The sequence below is a fragment of the Microtus oregoni genome, unplaced genomic scaffold (assembly GCF_018167655.1).
Source record: "Microtus oregoni isolate MIOR12 unplaced genomic scaffold, Mior012 000003F_ref0000135, whole genome shotgun sequence".
Classification (NCBI taxonomy): Eukaryota; Metazoa; Chordata; class Mammalia; order Rodentia; family Cricetidae; genus Microtus; species Microtus oregoni.
In genome coordinates, this window is record NW_024543062.1 from 14243153 (window position 1) to 14252232 (window position 9080).

The 9080-nt window shown below is 45.8% G+C and overlaps 1 protein-coding gene across 1 annotated transcript; it reads right to left on the reverse strand.

Annotated features, from left to right (window-relative positions):
- Positions 1-5499: 5499 nt before the first annotated feature.
- Positions 5500-9080, reverse strand: Nupr2 (nuclear protein 2, transcriptional regulator). Its single transcript, XM_041646110.1, has 2 exons — positions 8768-9080; positions 5500-5681 (listed from the first exon to the last, which is right to left on the reverse strand). Exon 1 carries the CDS (start codon positions 9078-9080, stop codon positions 8772-8774), a length of 309 nt encoding a protein of 102 aa, XP_041502044.1. The 3' UTR covers positions 5500-5681; positions 8768-8771.

Genomic DNA, 9080 nt, shown 5'->3' on the forward strand with positions numbered 1-9080 from the left:
TGGTGCCTGTCCTGGAACTAGCTCTTGTAGACCAGGCTGGCCTCGAACTCCCAGAGATCCGCCCGCCTCTGCCTCCCGAGTGCTGGGATTAAAGGTGTGCGCCACCACCACCTGGCTGTATTTCTGATCTTGATTAAGGTATTATGTTTGTGTAACTCATTTAAAAATGTAATGTATAATTAAGAAATATAAGTTAATAGATACTCGTCTATATATCAGTCAAGCTTGTTGTTATGTTAGATTTTCTAGATGTATAGAGATATAATTCAGTTAGATAGGTATTCTTCAAGTCTTTCAGAGACCTTCAGAATATGGCATTTAAAATGTTTAAAAACATAAGACTTTTCATGACAGTGAGACACATCTATTCCTGGCAGCACCAAGCTACTTCAAGAGGCTCCTTATGGTGTTGGTTAGCCATATGGGCAAGAAACTGCTCTTGCCTGGACTACTTGACTGAACATGCAGGACCCATAAAGAAATGACTGCTGAACTTGCTAAAGGTGAAATGGTCCTTTGGGGTTCCTGCTTCATAAAAGACTCAATAGACATTCTGCAAGATACAAAAGAAAGTGACTGGCAAACTGCCAATATAGGCAGAACTGTCTTTGAAATTTCATGCTTCATGAAAAAGTCTGCTGGATACTATGGGCCTGTAGGCTGAAGGTGGGTGCCCCAATGATACGGAAGAACTTTGGGTGACTGAGCAACAAGATGTCTCTGTCAGTTCTAGAGTTTTGGAAGTTGATTACAATGCATGTCCTGTTTACTTAGGTAATATTATATCCTTCTGGAGACTTTGATGGAGTTGAAGAATTTATAGTTATAGTTTTCCTTAGTTGTGATAAAAGATTAAGTAGATATAAATATTGTAAATGTAATTCTTGCTTGATACCTGTCTTTGTTTTGTTTTTTGAGACAGGGTTTCCCTGTGTAACAGTCCTAGCTGTCCTGGAACTAGCTCTTGTAGACCAGGCTGGCCTCGAACTCACAGGGAGTGCTGGGATTAAAGGCATGCGCCACCACAGCCCAGCCCTGTTTTGTTATATATAATTTTACTATGTTAAAGTTAAAGCATTCCTTTTTGTTTAAACAGGAGAAATGGTATAGGAGGTCCTTCTGTCTGTGTGTTGCTTTTATTGGTTAATGAATAAAGAACTGTGTTGAACCTATGGCAGGGAAGAACAGAACTAGGTGGGGAAAGCTAGGCTGTATGCTAGGAGAAAGAAGGGCAGAGTCAAAGAGAAGCCATGGAGCCACCACCTGAGACAGATGCTGGGAACTTTAGCTGGTAAGTCACTGCCATGTGGTGATACACAGGTTAATAGAAATGAGTTAAATTAATATAAGAGTTAGCTAATAAGAAGCTAAAACTAATGGGCCAAGCAGTGATTTAATTAATACAGTTTCTGTGTGATTATTTGGGGTCTAAGCTAACTGGGTGGCCGGGAACCAACAAGCGGCCCTCCTCCAACATTAGAGGACAAATTTTGGGAGTCAGTTCTCTCCTTCAATCATGGGGGTTCCAGGAATTGATCTCAAGTCATCATGTTTGGCATCAGGCACCTTTATCCACCAAGCTGTCTTTGCTACCCCAGGACAGGACTCTTGAACAAGAACATCAAATTGAGTTGATGAGTTGGAGAAGAAGCAATCTTTATTAAGGACGTGAGCATTTCAGGAGGGAATAGCAGTTACAAAAACTCTAAAGCCTGGACTTTGTGATAATTGGGATAAAATGCTCATCTTGGTTTTGTGGTGTTGAGGATTGAACATCGGGACTAAGCACATATTAAATAGCACTTGTGTTGAGTTATAACCTCAGGTTCTGTGATTGGTTTTTGTTTGTTTGGGGTTTTGGTTTGGTTTGGTTTAGTTTGGTTTTGGTTTTTCGAGACAGGGTTTCTCTGTGTAATAGCCGTGGCTGTCCCGGAACTCACTTTGTAGACTAAGCTGACCTCAAACTCACAGAGATCTGTCTGCCTCTCTTCCTGAGTACTGGGAGTAAAGGCATGCACCACCACTGCCTGGCTCGATGATAAACTGTTGTATAGAACTGTGGGAGAAATAAACCGTCTCTTTCTCAGGTTGTTTTGGTCGTGGTGTCTCATTACAGCAATAGTGACCCTAACTAAGGCAATCATGCCCTGTTATTCCCACTTCACAAATGGGAAAAGCAACTGGAGGAAGCTGAAAGCAGTTGTGACATGCTGCAGCGGGAAAGCCCAAAGCCTCTGCTCTAAGTTAGGTTGTTCCTCTCAGTAAAACCTCCCTTGCCTAGACAAGACATCACTGCAAGGTGCAGAGGGACTGACTGAGGGCGGAAGAGAAACAAAAACTACCTGCAGCTTTGGCTGACCTGTCTAACTCTACTCTGGTCTGAAAAAGAGTTTGTGTGTGAAGTATACATTGTCTCCGGGCTGAGAAAAAGAAGCTAAAAAGAGGGAATGTGGAGTACCTAGAATCCTTCTTTAAAATCTTGGAGACATTTAAAACATACATTTGAGGCATGGCAGTGGTGGCATACACCTTTACTCCCAGGCAGAGGCAGGCAGATCTCCGAGTTCAAGGCCAGCCTGGTCTACAGAGTGAGTTCCAGGACAGCCAGGCTACACAGAGAAACTGTCCCAAAAAAAAGAACAAAACAAAAAGAGAGAGAGAAAGAAGAGAAGAGACACATCATTCATCAGTTAGCATGAAAAAAAATGAGCCTCTGATTTAAAAAAAAAATTTTTCAAAAATATTGTTAAGCTCAGCCTGGCAGTGCATGCTTTAATTCCAATATTCAGTAGAGACAGGGGGATCTCTGTGAGTATGAAGTCAGCTTGGTCTACGTGCCAATTTTGAAGGCAGCCAGGGCTACATAGTGAGGCTTTGCCTTAAGAGAGAAAGAGAGAAGGAAGATAGCAAAAATGAACCACCCAGCCCTGAAAAACAAACAAACAACAAACAAACAAATGGAAAAGGTTATTAAGATATGGCTGGCTTAAGCATAATTTTTTTTAAAGAAATATTTATTTATTATGTATACAATATTCTGTTTGTGTGTATGTCTCCAGGCCAGAAGAGGGCACCAGACCTCATTACAGATGGTTGTGAGCCACCATGTGGTTGCTGGGAATTGAACTCAGGACCTTTGGAAGAGCAGGCGATGCTCTTAACCACTGAGCCATCTCTCCAGCCCCTTAAGCATAATTTTTATCAGACCCCAGAGCTACATCCTAGGGATGAGTACATGTGAAACCCTCACGTGCAACACACGCCAGGCGCACAGCTACCAGGACCAGGCCACTCCTGCATGATCTCTGCATGTTACGTGCCCGCATTTGTTCTGGTTTCCTTTCTGTTGTGAAAATAATCAGAGAAAAAGCAAGTTAGGGGAGCAAAGGGTTTACTTGGCTTCCGCTTCCAGGGCACCACCCATCACTGAGGGAAGTCAGGGCAAGAACTCAGGCAGGAGTGTGAAGCAGGAGCCACAGAGGAATGCTGCTTGCTGTCTCACTTCAGCTACCTTTCTGTCATGTTTGAGACAGGCTTTAACTATGTAGACCAGGCTGGCCTGGAACTTACTATGGAGCCCAGGCTGGCCTCAAACCCAGAGAAATCTGCCTGCCTCTACCTCCGAAGTGCTGATATTAAAGACATTAAAGACACCAAAACAGGTTTTCCTATTTATACAAGGCCACCTTCCAAGGAGATGGTACCACCCATATTGGACTGGGTTCTTCCTACTCATTTATCAAGACAACCCCCCACTGCCTTGTTGGCAGGACAGTTTTATCTAGAGCATTGCTCAATAGAGGCTTTCCTTCTCAGATGACTGTAGGCTGTGCCAAATTTAACCAGGGGACTGGAGAGACAGCACAGTGGTTAACATTGTTTACTGAGCTTCCAGATGACCTGCCTTTGGTCTCTAGCACCCACAGCAGATGGCTTACAACTGCCTATATTAATTGCAGCTTCAGGGGACCCGACACTCTCTTCTGGCCTCTGGGATTACCAGAATATACATGACATATACACAAACAGATACATAAATTTTTTCAAAAAGATGTATTTGTTTATTACGTGTATAGTATTCTGTCTGCAAGATTGTGGGCACACCAGAAGGCACCAGATCTCATTACAGATGGTTGTGAGCCACCCTTGATTGCTTGGAATTGAACTCAGGACCTCTGGAAGAGCAGTCAATGCTCTTAACCTCTAAGCATTTCTCCAGTCCCTACATAAAATTTTTTAAGAAGCTAACTAGGGCATTATTAGAATCTCTTTCTTAAAATGGGGACTGCAGCAGCCATGTCAAAGAGCTCTGGTGAAACAAGCGAGACCTCAGCAACTGTTGAATATGGCCTACTCTTAAGGTCTCTCAAAGCCCAGGCCGGCCCTGAACTTACAAAGAATGACCTCAAACTTCTGATTTTTAGACCTGCAACTCCCAAGTGTTGGGATTACAGGCATGTTCTACCCACACACCCAATTAATGTAGGCTCTAAGGCTGAAATCCATAGCTTCAAGTACGCTAGGCAAACACTCTACCACAATATCTTACTGTAATGCATACTAAAACCTCCAGTCTGATGCCTGGTGGTGGGCGGTGGTGGGTGGTGGCGCACGCCTTTAATACCAGCACTCCAGAGACAGAGGCAGGCAGATCTTTGAGTTCAAATCCAGCCTGCTCTTCAGGGAGAGTTGCAGGACAGTCAGGACTACACAGAGAAACCCTGTCTTGAGAACGAACAAACAAAAACCTTCAGCCTGAAGTGGTAGTGCGTATATTTAATTTCAACACTCAGGAGGCAGAGGTAGACAGAACTCGTGAGCTCCTGGCCAGACTGGTTTCTGCAGCAAGTTTCAGGACAGCCAAGGCTACGTAGAGAGACCCAATCTCAATCACTCCCCAAAATACTACCCCCAAAACCAAAAAAGAACTTTCAGAGATGGCATATGGGTAGAATTCTTTCCTGTAAAGCATCCTATCTTGGGTCTCCCCGGTTCACTGTTTGTGGTGGGTGTGGGTGTGCACTCATGTGCATGTGCACACACGCACAAACTTGAGCATGAGTATGGACATGTAGAGGCAATTACCCACGATCAGCTATGGATCTTTAGGACACATCCATCTTTTTTTTTTTTTTAAAGGCAGCGTTGCTCATTGGCCTGGACCGCATAAGGCAGGTTATACTAGTTGGCCGGTGAGCCCCAGGAATTTGTCTCTACCTTCCAAACACTGGGCCACTGCGCTGGCTTTTTAAAAAACATGGCTTTTCAAGATCAAACTCAGGCTTTGGTTGCAATCACTTTAACAAATGAGTTATCTCCCCAGCCTTGTGATCTCTTCTTCACACTTTACAGTCCAAGCACTTACTGGCAACCAGTTACCACCTTGGTGCGGGGGTGGGGAGGTGGGGGGTGGGAAGGCACAGGGACAGGACAAACCTGAGTTGGGGGAGGGGGTCGGGGAAGGGGGAGGGAGGAAACCCAGAAGAGTTAAAATGCATTCTTGTTCTCTTTTAATTGAAAACCCTAAAGAGGCACACCCACTTGGAAACTACTTCCTTAATAATTAGTGAGGAAGGAAAGATTGAAGCGGTAAGCTTAAAAACTGTCAAAAAAGGCCTGCTGACCAACATGGAGGAACTCGGTGGCGGGCGAAAATACTTTTAAGAGGTCTTTCAGGTTTCCTGTAGAAAATAAGAAAGAAACGAACATCAGTTATCCCCCTCCCAGGTCTTACAAAGAGCACTAGAAGTTCCTAGTTCTCTCTCCTGCGAGACCAGGTGTCACTCTAGCCCATGGGGATCTGAAACTCACAACAAAGCCCAGGCATCCTCCTGCCTCTGCCTCCTGAGGGCAAGGAGAACAGGTCAGAGCCACTAGTCGGTAGTTTTTGTTATTTTTTTTTTTTTTTAGACAGGGTCTCAAGTAGCCCAGGCTGACCTCAGACTGTGTAACCAAGGATAACCATAAACTTTTTTTTTTTTTTTGAGACAGGGTTTCTCTGTGGTTTTAACCATAAACTTTTGATCCTCCTTCCTCCCCCTCCCTCATGCCAAGATTACTGGTACGTAGTCAGTGCTGGTGACTGACCCTGGGGAGTTATGCACACTGGGAGAACACTGTCAGCTGAGCTGCTTCTCAGCTGAGCTGCTTCTCAGCTGCTTCCTTTGTTGTCTCATGTAGCCCAAGCTAGCCTCAAACTGACTATGTAGCCAATAATCTTGAACTTTTTTTTTTTTATTATGTTTACAATATTCTGTCTGTGTGTATGCCTGCAAGCCAGAAGAGGGCACCAGACCTCATTACAGATGGTTGTGACCCACCATGTGGTTGCTGGGAATTGAACTCAGGACCTCTGGAAGAGCAGTCAGTGCGCTTAACCTCTGAGCCATCTCTCCAGCCCCTAATCTTGAACTTTTTAAAAATCTTTTAATTATATAAAAAAAAATGAGCCAAGCAGCGGTGGTACATGCCTTTAATCCCAGCACTTGGGAGACAACGGCAGGCAAATCTCTGTAAGTTCGAGGCCAACCTGGTCTACACAGTGAGTGAAAGAACAGGCTCCACAGCTACAGGGAAATCCTATCTCAAAAAACCAAATAGCGGCTGGAGAGATGGCTCAGTGGTTAAGAGCATTGCCTGCTCTTCCAAAGGTCCTGAGTTCAATTCCCAGCAACCACATAGTGGCTCACAATCGTCTGTAATGAGGTCTGGTGCCTTCTTCTGGCCTGCAGACATACACAGAATATTGTATACATAATAAATAAATAAATAAAAACTTGTTTAAAAAAAATATGCCGGGCGATGCAGACGGATCTCCGTGAGTTTGAGACCAGCCTGGACAGGCTCCAAAGCCACAGAGAAACCCTGTCTCGAAAAACAAAATAATAATAACAATAATAATAATAATAAATAAAATAAAAATATTTGTGTTTGCCCAAATATACGTCTGTGTATGAAGTGCATGCAGTCTCCTCGGAGGCCAGAGTGGGTATTAGATCCTCTCGAATTGGAGTTACAGATGGATATGAGGCACTGGATGTAGGTGGGGGGAACCAATTCTGTGTCCTTTGAAAGAGCACTGCTGAGCCACCTCCAGTCTCTGACCTTGAACTTCTGACCCCCTCACCTCTTCCCTAGAGTGGAGTACAGGTGTGCACCATCATACCTGGTTTTTGTCTCCTGGTTTGTTTGTTTTTTTTTAAGATTTATTTATTATGTACAGTGTTCTGCCTGCGTGTATGCTTGCAGGCCAGAAGAGGGCACCAGATCTCATTACGGGTGGCATGAGACTGGGAATTGAACTCAGGACCTCTGGAAGAGCAGTCCGTGCTCTTAACCTCTGAGGCATCTCTCCAGCCCTTGTCTCCTGTTTTGTTGGTTCTTTTTTTTTTTCCTTTGTTTTTGTTTTTGTCAACTTGACACATACTAGGGTCATCTGGGAAGACAGAGGTATCAGATTGGCTTGTGAGGGCATTTTCTCAATTAATGATTGATGTGGAAGAGGCCAGCCCACCGTAGGCACAATCACCTGAGCTGGGATTGTACTGGGAGATACAAGAAAGGCAAGGGAACATGAACCTCTAAGGACTGCTCTTCAATTCCTGCCTTTGGGTCCCTGCCCTGACCTCTTTAAACTGAAAGAAACCCTTTCCTGCCCAAGGTGCTTTGGTCGCGAGGTGTCTCTCACAGCATTAGAAAGCAAACAAGGAGGGACTGTTTTGTTTGGAGGCATTGCCTCACACTGGGTCCCTGCGTGGTTGGCCTCCAACTCCAGCAGCAGTCTCTGGAGCACTGGGATGGCTTACAGGGGTAAGCTGCCCTGTCTGCCGGAATAGACTTGAGACATATTGTGGCATTTCTGAGCGAGGCCTTTCTCACCAAACTGCAAACTGCCAAACCATAGTCTTTCACTAGCAGCCAGGAGACACCTGGGAGGGGTCGGGTACAGTTCCAAATAACGCGGGAAGTCATAGAAAGGTGTGAGAGATGAACGAAAACATGGTGGCACAGACCTGTAATCTCATGGCTGCAGAGGTTGAGGATTGTCACAAATACCATGGCAGCCTGAGCTACACTGGGCCGCATCACTAAAACAACACAGCATGTGACCATGGCCCATGGTTGAAATTTCGGCATTTGGAGGGGAACGGGGGAGGCTGAGGAGTTCCAGGCCAGTTTAGGCGACATGAGACCACTGTGTCAGAAAATAAAAAAATAAAAGCCAGGCAGTGGGGGCGCACGCCTTTAATCCCAGCACTCAGGAGGCAGAGGCAGATGGATCTCTGTGAGTTTGAGGTCAGCCTGGTCTACAGAGTGAGTTCCTGGACAGCCAGGACTACACAGGGAAACCCTGTCTCAAAAAACCAGAAAATAAAAATAAAACTATTAAAAAGAAGGAGAGCTGGAAAGATGGCTCAGTGGTTAAGAGCACTGGCTGCTCTTCCAGATGTCCTGAGTTCAATTTCCAGCAACCACAGGGTGGCTTGCAACCATCTATAATTGAATCTGATGCCCTCTTCTGGCCTGCCAGCAAACATGTAGAGCATTCATACATAGAATATAAATAAAAAAAAGAAAAACCATTTTTTAAAAAAAAGAGAGAAAGAGCTAGGCATTGTTGCACTTGTCTCATCATCCTAGCTCTTGGAAGCTGGAGACGGGACGAGGTTCAAGGTAATCCTCCACTACACAGGGAGTTCGAGACCAGCCTGAGATAATAGGCGATTCTACTTCCTACCCCCCACCAACGGGCTCTGCTTGCCCATACCCTCTCAGGGCAGGCGCGTGCGCGGCCGCGGTTGCAGCTGGCGTTGGCGCCGCTTGCGCTGCGCGTTGATCAGGATCTGCGCCACCTTGCGCTCGTGGCCGCCGGGCACCGGGTGGTTGGTGCGCAGTTGCTGCTCGCGCCGCGTCCGGCCCTTGCTGCGGCCAGCTCCGGAGGCCGGGAAGTCACGCAGGTAGTAGTAGTCCAGGCAGTCGTACAGCTCGTCGTCGAAGCCCGCAATGGGCAGCGCCTCCGGCGGCGGCGGGCGCACTCGAGCCCGTGGGCGGGAGACGGGAGGACGAGTTGGCGGATCCAT